A 21,706-nucleotide genomic window follows, 5' to 3' on the forward strand; every position below is an offset into this window, starting at 1 on the left:
CAGAAGAGGGAATAATGTGACAAATGCTTTAAAAATGACATAAATAATAAAGAACATTGGTCTGATCCAGAGGTTTTTAATTTTATAAAATATGGATTTTATTTTATATTTTGGAATATGTATATTCCATTTATAGTGTACATGTATATCTTCTTCTTTGGTCTTTCATTGAAATACTTGTTTGGATTAAATGCAGTGCACTAATAAGATTTACTACTAAATTAGGAAGCACTGGATTACCATGTTAGAAATAATCAGAGTCTCCCCCATTTTGCTTGTTTATATGGTTAGTCATCTCACATATATGATGCTGGGTGGCTCACACAGTTAAGTAAAAAAAAATTAAAATAAAAAATATTAAAACAAATTAAAACCATAAATCATAATATGTGGGAAATGCAATGCATACAATTACTAGTGGAATAATAAATTGTGTTGTAAATGTTGTACCTTGATGAACGTATCTTTTCTTTTATGTACACTGAGAGCATATGCACCAAGACAAATTCCTTGTGTGTCCAATCACACTTGGCCAATAAAATTCTATTCTATTCTATTCTAAAGGCCCCATGCCCTCATCAAATTCCCCAAGCATAATGATAAAATCTGTTTTAAAGGCCTTCTGAGGGGCCAGCAGGACTGGGACTGGTGTAATTTCAAGGGAATGATTTTCTAAAAGATGGATGCTGTGACAGAAAAGGGTTCTGTCAGATGATATTCCTTCGTACACAGGACCTGTATCATGTCTCTCCTGCCAGATCTGATGGGATGGAAGGAGAGGTGGCCTCTTAAATAACCTGGTTTATACCATGTAGAGGTTTAAAGTTTAAAACTTTGAACTGAATCCAGAAACAAATCAGCAACCAATATAGTTAGTGGAGCAAAGGTGTAACAAATACTGATCGAGGAGCTCATATAATTGTCCACACTGCTGCATTTTACACCAGCTATAGCTTCTGGATAGTTCCCCTTACAAATGCCCACTGTCTCCCAACACCAGGAAAGGAAATCAACAATATCACTTAGTTTGCTAGATCTGAACATACCTATTGATGATATCTCATCACAAAGCTATGGATGACTTTGCTCAGTGGCTTCATGTACATGTTAAACAGGAGTGGAAAGAGTACCAAGTCCCAGGGGAATCCACAGATTGGAGGCCAAGGGCTGCAGCTCTTTCAATGCTAACTAAAACTAGCTGGATCAGTACAATACAGTGCCACCCAATCTGTGGAGTTGGTCCAGAAAGATACCCTGATCAGTGGTCCTGAAGATCATTGAGAAGTTGAAAAACTTCTGTCTTTTTCTTAGTCATTTTCATGACATATAGTTTCCTTGAGGCTGTTATTGAGTTTCCAGAAATCTCCCTTATTTTCAACATAAGTATTTGTTTATTTTGAATGAATATTTACTTTGATTTTATGATTTCATTTTTAACATATTTTGAAAGTATTCATTTAAGTATTTTTGAAAGTATTCATTTATTTAACAAACTTACATAGCTGCCTAGCCATCAGAATAAACTTTGGGTAGTGAATAGAACAAAAATGCAGAACACTAAAGAAAACAATAAATAATACTGAGGCGCCAATGAAACATATTCATCCATCCACCACCCCATGCCACTTCCATCAACATCCCGGCCACAGAATATTCTGTTTTCCCAACAATATTTTTCTGTAAAAGGCTTTTCTGTGTTGTTTTTACCTCTCTATCAAGAGCTTTTGCAATGTGAAGTTCTCCATTCTCTGTGTTCAAGATAAACAATAATGGGCCTGAAGGAGTCTGGCTTTCAATCTTGTAGGCAATTTTGGAATTTAAATTATTTGGCTCATCAGCATCTGTAGCAGTTATTTTCATTACAAATGTATCTGGAAGGGAGGAAAAGACAAAAGGGAGCAAAAGCTTCAGATATGTTGACATTATCTCAATTTGCTGGTGACAGATGTCATAGCAGGTGAGGCCTTCTTAGGCCCTAGATGTTTTTGGTGGACTGTAGAACACTGACTATACAGCTAGTGCTTAACTTACAACAGTTCTTTTAGTGACTTTCGAAGTTACAATGTCACTGAAAAAAGTGACTTATGACTATTTTTCACCCTTATGACTATTGCAGTAACCTCATGAGCAAAATTTGGATGCTTGGCAACTGATTCATATTTATGACAGTTTCAGTGTCCCCATATTATGTGAACACCTTTTGCGACCTTCTGACAAGTCAATGTGGAAGCCAGATTCACTTAACAACTGGGTTATTAACTTAACAACTGCAATTATTCACTTAACAACTGTGCAAGAAAAGTTGTAAAATGAGACAAAACTCACTTAACAAATGTCTCACTTAGCAACATAAATTTTGGATTCAATTATGGTCATAAGTCAAGGACTACTTGTATACTCCACTGTAGATTAATCAAAGAATTGAAAAATATATCAGATGGGATCAAGAATAAGCCAGGGAACCATAAAAAGATCACACGGCTCATGTATTCATCACAGTGGAAAAATGTGACTTACTGTTACAAAATGAACTATTATTTATTCACTGACCAAGATAGCATATCTTGAAATTGTACTCTATTATTTATTTATCATCAAGAGAATGATAAATTCTTTTTTAGATGAAAAAAGAAAAACTTGATTTTTCAGTTTTCGAAGTGAAACTTTTATGAGTAGTGACACAAATGCCAATGTGTTCAATATGGGAGAATTAAACCCCAAACAATTTTTCTAGTGACAAAAATGGGACCTATGGCACAATCCTGTGCTTCTTCCCAAGTGTCATTAAATTAATGAAGTCCTTACTTCCAAGACAGATGCTGCTGCATTCATATGCACGTTTTTCAGAAATAAGAAATCATACCGCTGACAAAATGATACATGTAACCATACATATTGGCCACTATTCTGGGCGGAGTGCATTTATTTAGAAAGTACTTACTCTCCATACTGCTTTCTATTATTGACCCTGAGAACATGTGTTGTGTAAATATTGGTGGATTGTCATTTATATCCAGAACCCGAACACGAAGATCAAGAGGTGTTTCTACTGATTTTCCAGTCATAACATTTATAGCGTGACAGTGAATCTGAATTAAGACATTAAAAAAAGATAAAAAGCTTTATTCAAAAGGTCTACAAAGTAGTCAAAACGTTTTCAACAGTGAGCTAAAGAAACTTCATCCCATATTGCAAGAATTAGGTCATCTTCGACCTAATTACAAAATGATCTCTGACTTTTCTCATATTCCAGATGGCTAATGGTGATAAATATAACCATAGTAACTCATATAAGAGTAAAAGCAAGAGAACGAAAAATAAAAAAGATTTATACCAACTATCCAACAAAAGCACCCCAATTTTATATTAAAAACCAACAACATTCTAGAAAGATGTATAGCTCGAATTCTTATTCTAAAACTGAAATCCCATTAAAAAGGCTAACCTTTCCATGAAAAGGAAAATTTAGAAGTTGTTACAGCTGCTGCAAAGACATATTTTTGGAGTCTTAAACAAGCTTAAAATATCAAGTGGTCTCAGGAAATAACCTTTTATACAGAAGTGAGTCACCATTATTTAGATACTGTAATCATAAACTATAACAGGTAAAGAAGATCTGTTTTGCAAATATTACTTACCACAAACATTGGAGTTTCTTCTCGATCTACTATTTTTGTTATATTAATTTCACCAGTCTTCTGGTTGATGACAAATACTCCCACAGGATGTTGATCAATTCCTACTCCACTTATTTTATATATAATTGGCTGCGTTTTTTCACAATCTGATCGGATCTGTTTTAGAAAACAAAACCAAAAATATTGCAGTCTTTAATTTGTTTTAACCTTAAATAATGTGATAAACTTCTAGTTCTGGTATGGCTCAGTAAAATCCTTAAGGCATCTGATAACTGACACCATTTTGAGAGGCCTAGATAGATGAGGTTCATTAGGAGGTGGCTTTAATTTAAATAGTTTCTGATTTGCTTGGTTGACCCAGGTCAACAAAAAATTAGCATTGTCCTTGATAGAGCAAAGTAACAGTTTTCTGGTTTTTACTCATCCTTCAGTTCTGTAAAGCTAAGGAAAGATCACAAAGGAAAGAAAGGAGCATAAGAATAAGGCCCTGCCTATGAAACTTCAAGCTGGAAGCCCAGTTCATTTCTCTCCCACTTTCTTCTTCGTGATGAACATGTGCTGAAGTCCTCCTTAATCAAGCCACAAAATAAATAGAATAATTAGGCTGAGTGCATTGATTTTATCTGGAATTCTTATGTGTGATTATTGGGTCCACTTGTTTTTGTAATATGTCCCTTTTCTCAACTCCTTTTTATAATTATGCATTTGTTTTAATTAGTTCTAAATAGAAATGAAAGCCTTCCCCATATGCAAAACTACATAGTTCCATATTTAGCACCTTGTACTTAGGATTGTAACAAATTTTGTTCTATATCCCTGGCCTTTGGGCAGGAAAATCCAAAACATCTTTTCCGGTTTTTAGACTTGGAAGAATCCCCAAGTATAAGCATTAAGAATTTCTCAGCTGATAGACTGAGGTGGAATGTATGTGTTAGATCAGGGGTCTCCCACCTTGGTCCCTTTAAGACTTGTGGACTTCAACTCCCAGAGTCCCTTAGCCAGCAAAGCTGGCTGAGGAACTCTGGGAATTGAAGTCCACAAGTCTTAAAGGGACCAAGGTGGGAGTTTAGTGGCAACCTATTGTAATCATTTCTTATTGTGGAACTGTTGGGAGGGAAATGTTTGTTAAGGTAGTTTTAAATGGTTGTTCCTCATTGAATTAGAGATTTTGCAGATTTCAGTTTTTATGTGAAAACTTAGTAAATGAAAAGCAGGAGAAATGGTATGATTTAGCATCACTTAATTATTATAATGATATATATACATTGCTGAGTCCAGCTAACATTACCAATTTGGTATTGACTTTAAAATCTAGTAAAAAAGTTATATGCCAGCAAGATCTATGCCATTTCTATGAAAATTGCAGTCTATAAACAGTGCAGTAAAATTCAGTTTATTCATGTAATGATTGGAAAGGGAGACAAGAAAAATAATTCATAAAACCAGATATTAATAATTCTTTAATATTCCTCCCATACATTAATATATTCATCTGGCATAAAACAAGCAGGGTTCTCCTACTTAACATGGCATATAAAACCAGACCAAATATTTGAGAAACCTGTAACTTTAATTTGACAGAATGCAAGTGAAAAATGTAGCTCAATTTTTAGCTAGGGCCATATGCAGAATCTTTTTATGTACACATTTCTAGTATTTCAAAAGAAAAATGATTGTGTATTTCACCTTTCCCACCATTTTTGTGGGGAAAAGCACAGAAAGAGAAGACAGTATAGTAAAATTAGTAGGGAAAACAGCAAACTTACCTATGGAAAATACTTGAGCTCTGCATAAAACTGCATTGATGAGACAAAATAATTGCATAATAAAAACCTGGTCTGGAAATTCCCTTAGTCAATATGTTGCTTTTGTTTGCTTACCTTTTTGCAACTATTTGAATTTTATCTATAAAAATGCTTGGAACTTACTCTTGCAATTGGGTTCCTTTTTGAATTATCTTCTCCTTCCCTACAGGCAGCAGCAAATTTAATCCATTCTCGTTTCTGCCTCCGATGGGATTTCCATCTCTCCATTCCTTTTTCATTCCATTCTTTTACCTTGAATAAAGAACACACCAATATTATTGGACTAACTAAAAGACATCATAGGTATGTAATAATACATTTAAAATCCAAAGTAGAATAGGCTAGCTGCTGTTATTATCTGTTGCTTTTTCCTTAACAAGAAGCTCTTTGCTACTCTTTTAACTTCACAGAATATTTCCAGATAACCAGACATTTTAAGTGGAATGGTCTAATCCTAGGAAACTGTAAACTGGGAAAGAAATATCACCAGAATGGCTTCTCTGTTAATGTGAGAATTTAATCAGAGGGCCATGCTATCTCAAGACACAGAGCAGTGGGTCACTGGGAAGACTGGTGACTCCTGAGAGGCAGAGGAGGAACATGTGTGAAAATAAGATCATATACTCGGAATGCTTTCCCTGTGGCTATCAAAAGCTCAAGCAGTAAGGAAGGCTGAGTCTTGCATATTGATTTACAATAAATAGTATTTTTATAGCAAGTCTCAATTAGATTTATACTGTACACATTACTAGCAAATGAATTGAAGTGGTTGTTACCTCAACATGAAAAGAACCGATGCTGAAATCCAGAGACACCTGGAAAAGAAACAAAATAAGGATGAAATAAGCATAATGGTCTAATTAACTCTGATGTGTACATCCTTAAGTAGTTGAAATACCTGGAGAAGAAAAAAAAATATCCTACTGCACAAAATCATAATGCAGAAAATGGTTTCATGTATATCTCTTTCCTCACAATGCAACTCTGCTTTTGCTTTGAATTCCTGAGTTCCTTCAGTTTAAATTAGCATATCTCTCACTTTTTTTTTTTGCCAAATAACCCATATTTAAGTTTACCTCCACACACCTCTAACTTTTGGCAATGTTGGTTGAGGTTGGTTCCATAACATTCAGAGCATCACGAGTATCCCACTTTTAGTTTCAACAAATATGATTAAAAAACTTCAAATTGATAAAATGAAGTTTGATTTTATTTTAAAATCAAAACCACAAAAGCATCAGCAGCAGGCTAGTTTCTCTCTCTCTCTCTCATACACATGCAAAAAAAAATTGCAAAACTTGGAAGGCTGCCATTTTTAGTTTTAATTAAAGCTTTTAGTTTAGGACTTTTAAAAGTTTCAGTAGAGCAGATATTCTCACCAGATAAGTAAATTTCAAGTAGAAATGATAACATACCTCAATAATTTTAGATAGAACACGAAGAAGTTATGCCTCTTATAAATAGATAGCTTCCATTACATGTATAATTCAAATGTGTGATAAAAATTCCTACCTTGTAGGATAAAGTCTAACAATATCAAGACAAAGAAGAAAAAAAAGCAAGTGTACACATTTTGTAAAGTTTGGTAGAAATGTTGCTTCATGAAATGATTATTGACACACCATTTAGACATTTGCTTTAAAAATTGAAATCCATGATTCTTGGGATATTACATGGTCTATACTACTCTACTTTCAACAAATGTTGCTATCATGCCTTTGCAATAAATATTCAATTGTAATTTTGCTCCACAAGTAAAGGAGAACATGGGCATTTTCTGTGTCTTAAGGCTTCTGGAATAACAACCACTCCCAAAATATGAGGATTTTCAAGATGATTCTTCCCACAACACCAAAAATCTGGGTGTGTCTATAGAAGCATAAGATATGTGTGAACTTTATTTCACTTTAGGTGAAGACTGAACTCATTCTGATTTGTGATGCACTATTCCAATATTTTTGGCTGCTGGCTTGTTTTATATATATTAATATTTGTATTACTAATTTGTTTTATTTTTAATTATAGAAAATATATTTATAGGTTGAACATTGTCTTTAGATGGACAGCTTGTTAAATGATATAGAAATGTTTGAAAATGAAATAAAAGATGATAAATAAATGAAAAATAAAGTTTGGGTATGTAATGTAGGGAGACTTCTCTAGAATTATCCCCCTAGAAGTTGCATTATATAATTATATTACATATAATTATATTATATATAATACAATATATGACAATTTACAACACAACAATAAGATTGTTGTTTGGGCTTTGTTTTAAGAAAGAATTGAAATATTTTGTCCAATTCAATTAAATTGGCAGCTGTGAAACAATGTTATATAAACAGCAGGAAGAAAAAACGGTATATTACAATTTATTACAATTTATTTTGACGTTATGCTTTCTCCTATAATAAATTTTAGATTGTATGTTTTCCAGGACAGGAACCTGTGAACCTGTTATATCAAAAGCCATGTACTTGATAGCCCCAGAACAGTTTAACTTTTTTGTGAATGTGATGACCATAAAATGAACAATTGCCAAAAGAATCTCCCAAACTCTCCCAATAACCATTTTTTCAAAAATATACATTAAAATCAAAAAAAAATTGCAAAACTTGGAAGGCTGCCATTTTTAGTTTTAATTAAAGCTTTTAGTTTAGGACTTTTAAAAGTTTCAGTAGAGCAGATATTCTCACCAGATAAGTAAATTTCAAGTAGAAATGATAACATACCTCAATAATTTTAGATAGAACACGAAGAAGTTATGCCTCTTATAAATAGATAGCTTCCATTACATGTATAATTCAAATGTGTGATAAAAATTCCTACCTTGTAGGATAAAGTCTAACAATATCAAGACAAAGAAGAAGAAAAAAGCAAGTGTACACATTTTGTAAAGTTTGGTAGAAATGTTGCTTCACGAAATGATTATTGACACACCATTTAGACATTTGCTTTAAAAATTGAAATCCATGATTCTTGGGATATTACATGGTCTATACTACTCTACTTTCAACAAATGTTGCTATCATGCCTTTGCAATAAATATTCAATTGTAATTTTGCTCCACAAGTAAAGGAGAACATGGGCATTTTCTGTGTCTTAAGGCTTCTGGAATAACAGCCACTCCCAAAATATGAGGATTTTCAAGATGATTCTTCCCACAACACCAAAAATCTGGGTGTGTCTATAGAAGCATAAGATATGTGTGAACTTTATTTCACTTTAGGTGAAGACTGAACTCATTCTGATTTGTGATGCACTATTCCAATATTTTTGGCTGCTGGCTTGTTTTATATATTTTAATATTTGTATTACTAATTTGTTTTATTTTTAATTATAGAAAATATATTTATAGGTTGAACATTGTCTTTAGATGGACAGCTTGTTAAATGATATAGAAATGTTTGAAAATGAAATAAAAGATGATAAATAAATGAAAAATAAAGTTTGGGTATGTAATGTAGGGAGACTTCTCTAGAATTACCCCCCTACAAGTTGCATTATATAATTATATTACATATAATTATGTTATATATAATACAATATAGACAATTTACAACACAACAATAAGATTGTTGTTTGGGCTTTGTTTTAAGAAAGAATTGAAATATTTTGTCCAATTCAATTAAATTGGCAGCTGTGAAGCAATGTTATATAAACAGCAGGAAGAAAAAACGGTATATTACAATTTATTTTGACGTTATGCTGTAGTTTCTCCTATAATAAATTTTAGATTGTATGTTTTCCAGGACAGGAACCTGTGAACCTGTTATATCAAAAGCCATGTACTTGATAGCCCCAGAACAGTTTAACTTTTTTGTGAATGTGATGACCATAAAATGAACAATTGCCAAAAGAATCTCCCAAACTCTCTCAGTAATCATTTTTTCAAAAATATACATTAAAATCGAAAAAATAGTAAGTTTAAGTATTTAAGTTTAGCTATAATTTTACATGCTTTATGGAAAGATTTATTGACAATTGTCATGTAGAAAGATAATTTGGTTATTCTGGGGGGAATTATAGAAAATTGATCCAGATGTAATGTAATAGAATCAGTTCTTCCTACTGGGAAGCAAACCCTGCCAGAGAAAATAACCTTTTTATTTAGAAATTAAACAAAGACATATGTCCCTAGTGTCCTGGAGTTGATGGTAAACCCAGTTCTAGCCATAGGTATCACCAATGGAAGAGAATATTTGTAGCTTAGGGTTGAACTGTGGGTTCTTGGTGCTCTCTGAATTTGATTGTTTTCTTATAGACATTTCATTACCAAACTAGACAGCATCATCAGTGCCAAAAGGGAAAGTCCATGCTAAAAGTCCCTTGATGTCATTTGGTGATGAAGTGTCTTCAGGAAAACAATCAAACTCAGAGAGTACCAAAGACCTCACATATGGTACCATTTGGAAAGTAACTGTAACTAGGAATGCAGGATTGACATTTTAACCAAACAGCCTTGAATACATCACATTCTTAAGGATACAAATCTTTAATTGCATAACAGTGCTGTCCTCACAAACCTAGAGAAAACTGTCTACCATTGACCTCACCCCATTCCTAAGAGGACTATAAGGGGCGTGCATAACTGCACAAAAGTGCCTACCGTTCCTGTCCTATTGTTTCCTTTCAATATATGTTCCTGTATATAATGTTGTGACAAATAAATAAATAAAAATAAATAGAGAAGGTCAAGGCAATTTGACCATCACTTGCCCAAAATATTTCAAAACAGGAGACTAAACTTCCTGAAACACATTTCACTATATATATTTTCAGTGTATTTTACATGAAGTGATGGCCTGAACAACTTCATTTGTTCAACGAGATAAGATTAAACTCTCCTTGCTATGTAAACCTTTCAGGTTATTTTGCAAAAATCATAATGTTTAGTTATTAGTCATTAACAGTTTTTTTTCAGCTAATAGCAAAGAAAAGATTATAAAGCCCCTTCCATGTTATCTGAAGTGATGGAAAGGCCTGGTAGTTTGCAAGTGCTAAAGATAATAGTTTTCAAATACAGCAGCACCAAAGAAAAATTTTCACACTCAGGCATGTTTTATGAGAGAAGAAAGAATAAAGGAAGAACTGTCCTTGTTCAGAAGGGTGTAGCTAACGCTAAAGAAGCATTTGTTTTTCCAATGTGCTTATTATGGCTTTGCCTCCCCTCCCCTTGATAAAGTTATTGATTGTAATTCCACAGCACTTTTTACGTCCAATGATATGGATGGTTCCTAGAACTGCAAACTTAGATATGTGCATACTGAGTAGGTTTTTTTTTTTATTTCATTACAGCTAGAAAGGGATCTGCTACTCAAGAGTTCCGAACCAGTTTGAAACCACTTTTGGCAACTGAGTTCCCATGAGATCAGCAGTATTAGAGAGCTGAGATTACTAATTTCTGGTTTAACGGCTGTGTAATTAAAATTACTGCTGAGCTAAGATTTTTTTTTTTAATGCTCTGCCTTCCTTGCGTAGTGGAAGAAACTATTGCCTTACTCCCTTTCCCACCTTTTGAGGCTCAACTCCTTTAAGGAAACTTTTCCTTTGATGGCTTTGCCTCTTTCTCCCAAATTCAAGAGTTTTGCTGGTTTTCCCTTTCCCTGCAGAATTTAGGAGCCAGAATGCAAAATTTCAGGCTGTTTTCTGATCTTTTCTTTCTTTTGGAATTCTGTTGGGATTTTTATTGCTGTAGGAACTCACGGTAGAGTAGTTATGGTCTCTCCTTGTTGTCAGCATATCAAGTGGGTAACAGGAAAAGCAATGATGGGTGGCTTTTATATTGCTGCTGAAGGTTTAGAGAGATGAAATAGTGGATATATGATATCACCCTGGATAGGACAAACAGTAAGTTCCAGTCTGCTTACTGCTTTCTGCTACAGGCAGGAAAACTCCTCGTTTCCCAATGGCAATTTTTAATTCAGTGAAAGTCAATTTGCTTTATAAGTTATTTCAAAGCAGGAGAGAATTTGGGACAAATCCAAATACGAAGTGTTGATATATTTGTTTAGTTCCACGATAGCCAAGAGCAGATATATGTCTATATTGTGTCTTTGCCCGGACTTTTCTCCCTCTGTTTACTCCGCAGTCTTTCTGGTTTTTCTACATTTAAGTTAAACCCAAAAGAAGAATTCACAAGAGAACTTCTTCCATTGAACTTTTAAAATTTATTTATTTATCCAATTTATTGGCTGCCATCTCACCACAGGGTAAATAGAAGGGCTTATTCCATTCTTACAGGAAAATCCTGATTCTGAGAAATCACTGATGAATTTCTCCTGCTTCAAAAGAAATTCAGAGAATATATATCCAACCAGTTTGTCTGCTAAAACATTGGGGGAGGGGGGGAGAAGAAACCATCTGCGTCCACCTGATTTCTATTATGCTGACTTCTCCTTTGATCAGTAAAGATATTGTGATTGACCATTTCATACTAGTCTGACTTCAATTGCTAAACTGCGGTGGATTCCGTCAGAGCTTAATTCAGGGTGTGGTGGGTGGTGAATGTTTACTTAGGACCTGCTTACATAGCTCCTAATGTCAGGTATACATCCTGACTTTCATTCCATATCAGCTGTGCAGCTGTGGGGGGATCAGTCCTAGATACCTTATTATATGACACACAGTAAGATATGTCCAACTTTTCTTCCCTGCAATTGCTATGGAATCAAGATCTTGCTATAGTTCATTAAGAGACATGTGAATAGGGCTTCAAATGCAGTGATGCCATATGGGCACCTGTTTTGTCTTTGGTATACATCAAATCATATTTTCAATCTCTGCCATCATAAATAGTTGGTAGGTTATTCATTGATGGTTTTCCTTAAGAGAATAGGAGAATTGGCTGAGGATCTTGTTAAACTTACAAATCCTTAGATCCTTATTCTCTTAATACTTGCTCACAGAATCCTATCATAATATTTCATATAATATTAGAGTGACAAGCATTCTTTGGCATTAGGTATTAATAAGTATATAACATTTATCATTGAAAGGAAATACTCCTAGTAATCCTGTTGAGCATAACATTTGAACTGAAATGTTCAAAAGTTCACAGTAATAGTACCAAATTTTGTACTGAGTAATTTTGGCATTATTTATTAGACTAAATAGCAACTGCATGAAGCCCCTTCAGATATGTTTAAATAAGATTTGCACAAAAGAACTTCATGATGCCTTGTCCTCTTCATCAGAAGAGAAGCACTAAGTACAATGGATATGTTTTGTGTTTGTTATGTGATGTTTGTTAAGAAGCTATTTATCTGAAGGGGAAAAAAATATAAGAATGTCCCTTCATCCCTTAAGAAGAGACCAAGCAGATAAGAAGCAGACTGGTCCTTCTTAGCTATAATTTGTTGTTAAAGAAAAGAGAAGATGTGTCATTCCTGAATTAAAAGATGATACTATTGCTTCTTGCGATTATAAAATTATTAGTATGGGAGGCTAATGTATGTGTATTTCTGTCTTTCTATATGTAATATATATCTACATGTTCCACATACAATAAGGAAGCATGTGTAATTGACCATTTCATACTAGTCTGACTTCAATTGCTAAGCTGCGGTGGATTCCGTCAGAGCTTAATTCAGGGTGTGGTGGGTGGTGAATGTTTACTTAGGACCTCCTTACATAGCTCCTAATGTCAGGTATACATCCTGACTTTCATTCCATATCAGCTGTGCAGCTGTGGGGGGATCAGTCCTAGATACCTTATTATATGACACACAGTAAGATATGTCCAACTTTTCTTCCCTGCAATTGCTATGGAATCAAGATCTTGCTATAGTTCATTAAGAGACATGTGAATAGGGCTTCAAATGCAGTGATGCCACATGGGCACCTGTTTTGTCTTTGGTGTACATCAAATCATATTTTCAATCTCTGCCATCATAAATAGTTGGTAGGTTATTCATTGATGGTTTTCCTTAAGAGAATAGGAGAATTGGCTGAGGATCTTGTTAAACTTACAAATCCTCAGATCCTTATTCTCTTAATACTTGCTCACAAAATCCTATCATAATATTCCATATAATATTAGAGTGACAAGCATTCTTTGGCATTAGGTATTAATAAGTATATAACATTTATCATTGAAAGGAAATACTCCTAGTAATCCTGTTGAGCATAACATTTGAACTGAAATGTTCAAAAGTTCACAGTAATAGTACCAAATTTTGTACTGAGTAATTTTGGCATTATTTATTAGACTAAATAGCAACTGCATGAAGCCCCTTCAGATATGTTTAAATAAGATTTGCACAAAAGAACTTCATGATGCCTTGTCCTCTTCATCAGAAGAGAAGCACTAAGTACAATGGATATGTTTTGTGTTTGTTATGTGATGTTTGTTAAGAAGCTATTTATCTGAAGGGGAAAAAATATAAGAATGTCCCTTCATCCCTTAAGAAGAGACCAAGCAGATAAGAAGCAGACTGGTCCTTCTTAGCTATAATTTGTTGTTAAAGAAAAGAGAAGATGTGTCATTCCTGAATTAAAAGATGATACTATTGCTTCTTGCGATTATAAAATTATTAGTATGGGAGGCTAATGTATGTGTATTTCTGTCTTTCTATATGTAATATATATCTACATGTTCCACATACAATAAGGAAGTATGTGTAATTCACCATTTGTTTTATTGAATAATTTCTGAGAATTGACTGAAAACATGTATGATGCAATTGTGATTGATTTTTTAATTGTGTGGGAGAAATGATGCTTGATAAATTATACTTTGATCTTAATATTTGATATTTTCATTTGTACCAGTAATTATTTAAAGTATGCATTTTATGTCTGACAAAACTAAGAGCTATGTATAGCTTTATCATAGTTTTGATGTGTCACAATAAATTGCTCATGCTTTTGTCAAGAACAGTATAAATTACTCAAGCAAATACTGTAAAAGATATCAGGGAATCCAGCATGTAATAACTGGAAAAAAAATTCCCTAGAAATCAGTTTTCACTGAGAGGTCCTCTCCCAAAGGTCCTCTCCCAAAGTCCAAGCATGCAAATTTTAGTTTCTTATAGTTCGAAAAAGGAAAGCCAATTAACACAAATATTTATTTGGGCTGCTCACTTCTTCCGAGTAGAATTAGTGATTTCCTTAAGATTTCTATGGTACAGAGTTGAAAAGAATACACAACTTATCAAAATGATAAATCAGTCAACAATTCTCAAGAGTAATTAAAACAATTTACCTAATTCAGTATATGAAATCAAAGTTGGAATCTCAGTTAGTAGCCTTGTTAGTAGCAAATGTAATTTTTGTCAATTGGAGCAGATGAATCCAGCCTTAGAAAGGAATGTTGCAACTATCAGATAACATCTTTAATTGTAGAATTAGATGCGGTGTCTGCAGGAGCACCAAAAAAAAAAAGTCAAGCTGGCAGGGTGACTATGCCATCAAAACCCCATCACTTTTCTACATGTGGTAACATGAGAGAAAGGGTGGGGCCTTGATTCCTGCCTTACCTTTTTTGAGCCCCACATGGCCTCTCCTGGAACTGAGAAGGAATGGTTAATCTCCCTGATCCTTTTAAAAACAGAAAACCTGACTGTACTCAGTTTTTGCTCTAGTGCTAGACAGAACATGTTTGTTTTTGGGTAACCAGAAAAAATGTACGTAAACCATTTTACATTAGCAAAACCAAAGATTAATTCTCCATGATATATAATAATAATAATAATAATAATAATAATAATAATAATAATAATAATAGCTAAATTGTATTGCATTCCTTAATACCAGCAGTAATCATCTGAAGTTATTGACGTTTAAAATCCCATTCTTTATCTGTCTTTATATGGGCTACAAGTCTAAAAACAGAATAAGAATAAGCTCCATTGGCCTTCAACTTAAATATCAGGACCAAGTCACGAGCATTTGTCCAAAGTGAAAATATTGTAAATTAAATGAGAGTATCTTCAGTTCCTGAACTTTAGCATGCTGCTTTGCAACTTCAGCTTCAAAGCCAACTGCAAACAGGAATTAATTCACCGTGGTTCTTGCCAAAGCAATATTATATGCAATTATGAAATACTCCCTACTCCACCTATTGCTTCCAAGTGACTGAACATGCCCTTAATTCCTGATCTGTTCCCTTTCCCAGTGCTGTTCATTCTAGGAGTTGAGTCTGCTCCCTTTGAAGATAAGCAGAATATTGCTGTGAACAAAGCTGGATATTTGAACACATTATGCTATTAGTCATCATTGTGTCATTGTAGTATGCAGATGTCTCAGCAGTTTGGGCTAGGTATTTGATTTCTGAGCTAACACTCCCACTATACAAGATTGGATCTTTCTTTCTTTTATTAAATTATCTCCAGAGTTCTATAAATCTGCCATCAACTACCAGGCAGTAATGTTTATTTATTTATTTATTTTGTCACAACATCATACAAAAAGATTATATAGTATATACACATATAAACATATATAGGAAGAAGAAGAGAAAAACAATAGGACAGGAACGGTAGGCACGTTTGTGCGCTTATGCACGCCCCTTATGGTCCTCTTAGGAATGGGGTGAGGTCAATAGTAGAAAGTTTTTGGTTAAAGCTTTTAGGATTATGGGAAGAGACCACAGAGTCAGGTAAAGTATTCCAAGCACTGATGATTCTGTTGCAGAAGTCATATTTTCTGCAATCTAGATTAAAGCGGTTTACATTAAGTTTAAATCTATTGGTTGCCCTTGTATTATTGCAATTAAAGCTGAAGTAGTCTTTGACAGGAAGGACATTACAATAGATGATTCTGTGAGTTAAACTTAGGTCTTGTCGAAGGCGACGGAGTTCCAAGTTTTCTAAGCCTAGGATTTCAAGTCTGGTGGGATAAGGTATTTTGTTGTTTTCAGAGGAATGGAGAACTCTTCTTGTAAAATATTTCTGGACACGTTCAATTGTATTGATGTCAGAGATGTGGTGAGGGTTCCAAACAGGTGAGCTGTATTCTAGAATTGGTCTAGCAAATGTTTTATATGCTCTGGTTAGTAGCGTGGTGTTTTTGGAAAAGAAGCTACGCAAAATTAGGTTTACAACTCTTAGAGCTTTTTTTGCTATGTAGTTGCAGTGGGCTTTGGCACTTAGATCATTTGACATGAAAACTCCAAGGTCTTTAACGGGATCGGGGTCGTCTGTAAGGTAATGTCCATCTAGTATGTACTTAGTTTTAGAGTTCTTTTTCCTATATGTAAGACTGAGCATTTGCTGGTTGAAATTTGGAGCTGCCAATTTTTAGACCAAGCGGTTAGATGGTCAAGGTCGTTTTGAATGATAGAAGTGTTGTCTGTGGTGTTAAATAGTTTGACATCGTCAGCAAAGAGAACACAATTACTTGAGATATGGTCACAAAGATCATTAATGTATAGAATAAAGAGTGTTGGTCCAAGGGCGCTGCCTTGAGGAACGCCACTCTTGACAGGAACAGGATTTGATAAAGCATTGCCAATTTTGACCACTTGTTGTCTGTTAGACAGAAAAGCAGATATCCATTTGTGGAGGGGTCCTGAGATGCCATAGGATGTTAGTTTAAGGAGAAGTTTATCGTGTACTACTGAGTCAAAAGCTTTGCAGAAGTCTATGTAGATTGCATCTATTGATTTGCCTTGATCTAGATTTGAAGTCCATATGTTTTTGCAGTGGAGAAGTTGTAAGTTACATGATAACTTTTTCCTGAAACCAAATTGTTTGTTGGAGAGTAGGTTGTTAGTTTCTAAGTGTGAGGTAATGGATTGATTGATGATAGATTCCATGACTTTGCAGGTGACGCAGCAAAGGGAGATCGGTCTGTAGTTTTCGACTAAGCTGGGGTCTCCTTTTTTGAAGATGGGGATGACTGTGGCTAGTGACCAAAGTTTGGGAAGAGAACTGGTAGTGAAAGCTTTATCAAAGATAATACTTAGGGGTTCAGCTATATTAATGGAAAGTTTTTTAAAGAAATATGCACATATTATATTGTCTTCAAACATAAATAAGTATTAAATATTCACATTCCCACCGAAAAGAACCTCAGCTTGCATCAACTGTCTTTGACTTATTTGCTTAGAAATAAGGTCCTTAAAATGTATTCCCAGATAAGTAGGATTGTATCAAAAGCTAAGCTAAGCAAAGTAGGGCAGTTGGCTACATTGAAAAAATGGCAGTGTCAAAACACTGATGATGAAACCCTAATGTGAATATCCCTGTAAAATTATCAGGAATTTGGTTCCTTTATCTTTAATCTTTAAATAGAATTACAACGTGTGTGTGTGTGTGTGAGAGAGAGAGAGAGACAGAGAGAGACAGAGAGAGAGGGAGAAGGAGAGGGAATTACATTTTGATATTTTAACTGCACCATATTGCTAATTTGATTATAAACTCATTGAATGTGATCCAAGTTAGGAGCTCTCTGAATGAATGCAGGGCTTTGTGCATACCTGTATCCTAATTTAGATGCACACCTGGAGATGGATTTCCATCTCCCTTGTAATTATTCACCTGAGAGCCATTGAACTGGTTAAACATGTATTTTACAATGGGTGGGGATGCTCATCCTTATGAGCATTTATGAGCTTTATACAAGCAACAGTACTTGGGAGCACCTTTGCTTTTTCTTAATGTTAGAAACCATAAAAAATACAATGACAGTTTATCTCAGTCTATCTCACAGAAATTTGCTTGTGTGTTCTTTGCTGGTTCTTTATTTTACATAATATGCATGAATCAGGTATGGGCTGTGCATTAAAATCATAGTAGCAATAATTTTCAAATGTCTCTTCTGGTGACTATGTATTCCTCAAATTCTTTAGCAGCATGGTAGATAAAATAATACTGTGCTTTAGTTAGAGAGATGCTGGCAAGCTCCTTCTTGTTTTAATACTTTGCAGGTTGCAACTCATCAAAAATACTTATTAAAGGAAGATAGAAAAAGATAGAGAAATGCATCTCTTCTTACCATGCCCTTTCCCCCCTAAACTGTTGTCTTCCATTGCTTGCAATACAAGAACAAAATTGCTAATCCTAATCTACTTATCAGCTATTCAGGTTGGATTTGGGGGAAAGGACCCAGAACCAGTTTAGCATTCTTTCATTCTGGAGTATTTTCCAGGACCCTAAACCTACCCAAACTTTCATGTGTGTCTTCTTTAGAGTTTGATATTTCTCTGATGTAAAAAGTATTTTTTCCCCAAGTGAATGGATACAGTCAATGTTCACTTTTGGAAATCGATAATGTTTTCCCTTTGGGTCAGCATCTTATTATTGATGGATTTTGGGGGGTTGTTGAAAAAAGGTAAGCATTCCTAAAACACTTAAGAATCAGGAGGCAAACCAGTGATTTTGCTACAAGAGTTTTGATAACAATTAACCAGTTTTGTATTTAGGTTTACATGAAAAAAACTAATTTTTCTTAAGATTGTTACTCTTTATTGAAAAAAAAATCCACCCACAGATCACACGCTCTTGCAGGTGGACCGTAACTTGCAGTAAATGAACGTCTGATGCCCTCAAGATGTCTTGGACTACAACTCCCATCATGCCATCTAACAGTATAAGGCAACAGGTTAGAGGATACTGGACTAACCAACATTTGTATTCCAAATCTTTAAATGATTTGTGTACAAATGTTGACTGCAGTAAGAAACATAAAAAACTTGGAGAAAATTATTTAGATCTCTAAAATTTGCTGAAACATAAATTTATATATCGAAGCAATCCAACCTAATTTTTAATTAAGAAAAAGAGGGTGTTTCACTGCTACAAACTATAAATCATTTTGAGTAAAATATAGAAGGTAGTAATAAACAGGTTTTCATTAGGCAGGTGGCAAAAGTATTGTGCTACTTTGCCTTGTTGAAACAAGTCCATACATATACTCTAAACCCAACCCAACTATATAATTCAGTCTCTTGAAATAAACATTTGGAGATGGGAAATATTGTATCATCTCTCTCCTAAATATAATTTGTTATGAATAAGACTGATAGTTGCATCTTCCATGCATATAATCATTTGGATTTCACATGTTCAGAAGTATATTCCTTCCTTCCAAGGGCAAACAACCATAAATAGATTTCAATGTATTTTATGTGGTGACCTATGTAATTATATATGACATTGCAAAGATCTATATTCCACTTCTTCATGTGAAACCTCCAAAGTTCTTCTGAAATATTTGTAGCATCTGCTTTTGATAATCACATCATTTCACCTGCGAGGTATGTTAAAGGGATTCAATATGCCTGATACATTTATTCATTTTCTCTTTGAAAAATAAGGACCAACTTCTCTCTCAAAACAATACTAGAAGCATACTGAAAGTCTTTCCAAAGAAGGCCCCAAAAGAAAACTTGCTGGCAAAAACCTAAGGACCCAAAACTAGTGGGACTCACAATATGAATTGCAAGCAGTTTCGATTGAGGCCTGTAGGTCTACCTCTTTTTAAGAAGGTTTTAAAAATGGATTTTGTGCTAAAAGACAGGTTGCTGCAAGTAAAACTGACTGAGGCTGCAGTTGTTATGGAAGCTGATTGGTAGAAGTGTGGATTGTTAGGTGAACAGCCTCATCCTATTTCATTTCCAAACTGTAAGCAATGCTCCAGATTTAAAGAAACCTGTTTGTTGTACCAAATAATTTTTGTTAGTTTTTGGCAACTGTTTTTGACAGCTGTCCCTCTGGATGAGCTTGAATTTACTGACATAAAAACAGCAAACAGAGCTGGCTTTATTTGTTATAGAAATGAGTTGCAGAATTTCACATCAAAAGAATACACACCCACACTCTCACACACACATACATGAAACACAGAAGTATTGTATTATATACTTAAACCTTATAATTAAAATTGTCAATACCAGAAAAGCTATGAAATTATGAATGGAGGAATATTGGTGATGATCAGCTCCTCCGTGATTCTCAGTATCGAATTCTTGAGCATTAAGATGAATTCTACACCTGTGAGGTCTTAGCATCAACTCTATTTCCTTTCGTTAGGAAAAGGAAGCATTAGAACCAAAAGCATTAATATGATGGAGGGCCATGCTAATTCTATATGCACATGTTTTTGAAATCAACATTCAACCTAGAGATGACAATGTACTGATATTTGCATCATTAAATTTTAATCTTTTAATTCAAACTAAAATCCAGATTTTGATCCCATTTAGACTAACTGTGACACCATGTTACCATGCTTATGCTTTCAGAGTTACATCCTGAATGCAAAGGGATTTACTCTAGTAAGAAAGATGATTGCACCCAAAAGCTTTTCTATCCCCAACTTCATCTTAAATAAAATAAAACTAGATTTTCAATACACAATTTAAGAATACCCAATAATTTAAGAAATGCCTGCACCATCAACTTTAATTTAAGAAGAATTCAACCCTAGAAATCACCTCCAAACAAAAGTCCTTTGCTAAAAATGAATATTTTGATTAAAAAAAAAGTTTTGAAGATCCATCTTACCATTAAAATAAACAGCACAGCAGCTGTTCTGTAAGGAAGCCAGTCCATTTCATCTGTAGTTTCTTAAATCCAAGGAAGGGGCAATAATGCTCCAGGTGTCTGTACCTTTCCCTCCCCCCCAGTGGCAATGCCTGTAAAAAGACACGGCACAGATGTTCTTCCACCCAGGCTTTGGAGCAACCTCTGGCTACCTCACAAGGGAGCACTGAAGATGCTGTATTACACAGAATATCTCTCCACCCAAACTTCTGGGCAGGTCTGACTCGAAATGCTTGACAACATTATCATCATTATTGCTCCAAGGGAAAAAAGATTCTGACACACCTTGATAGTTGTTGAAATAAAATATTCTCTTGGCACCCAAGAGAACAGAAAGATCAGGAACTACCCAAACTACCCACCATCAAATATATTTTTCTTCTTTGTGTGCATCCATCGAAACCAATAACTCAATGAACAGGAGTGTGTGGGAGTCCTGAAACATTGGAATAACTTTTGGGATTCTATTTCAATGGAATAACTTTACAGACTGAACCTGGCCTGGTTTTGGTGCATCTGTTCCTTTCAGATAATTTGAGAAGGATGGTCTCCATGTGAAGGACTTGGCCCAGTTGTCCCTCTGCTTTTTAAAAAAATAAAAGACCATAACTCTGAAAGGAGCTTCAACACTTGACTTCTCCCACTCAAAAAAGAGCCTCTGCATGGGCTCATCCATCCATTTACTAGGATGGTTGAATGCTCGGGGTACATGCTAGGTGAAATGCCAAACGTATGCTGCATTAAAGTGAATGGGGCTGCTTGTGAAGCTTCT

General features: G+C 34.6%; 1 protein-coding gene across 2 annotated transcripts in view; it reads right to left on the minus strand.

Annotated features, from left to right (window-relative positions):
- Positions 1-21,104, minus strand: part of LOC131195527 (desmoglein-1-like) — a 38,333-nt gene extending 17,229 nt beyond the window's left edge. Inside the window, exons 1-6 of one of the 2 annotated variants that reach the window (XM_058177500.1) lie at positions 20,896-21,104; positions 6,220-6,258; positions 5,567-5,695; positions 3,639-3,794; positions 2,942-3,089; positions 1,708-1,871 (exon numbers count right to left, since the gene is read on the minus strand). In XM_058177500.1, coding sequence (XP_058033483.1) covers positions 1,708-1,871; positions 2,942-3,089; positions 3,639-3,794; positions 5,567-5,695; positions 6,220-6,258; positions 20,896-20,943 — 684 coding nt within the window. In that variant the 5' untranslated portion in view covers positions 20,944-21,104. Of the gene's footprint in view, positions 1-1,707; positions 1,872-2,941; positions 3,090-3,638; positions 3,795-5,566; positions 5,696-6,219; positions 6,259-14,651; positions 14,730-20,895 lie in introns of those variants that run through there. The other variant, XM_058177501.1, reaches the window with a different exon arrangement.
- Between the last annotated feature and the right edge of the window lie 602 nt (positions 21,105-21,706).

The sequence above is a fragment of the Ahaetulla prasina genome, chromosome 3, assembly GCF_028640845.1.
Source record: "Ahaetulla prasina isolate Xishuangbanna chromosome 3, ASM2864084v1, whole genome shotgun sequence".
In the NCBI taxonomy this organism is placed as follows: domain Eukaryota; kingdom Metazoa; phylum Chordata; class Lepidosauria; order Squamata; family Colubridae; genus Ahaetulla; species Ahaetulla prasina.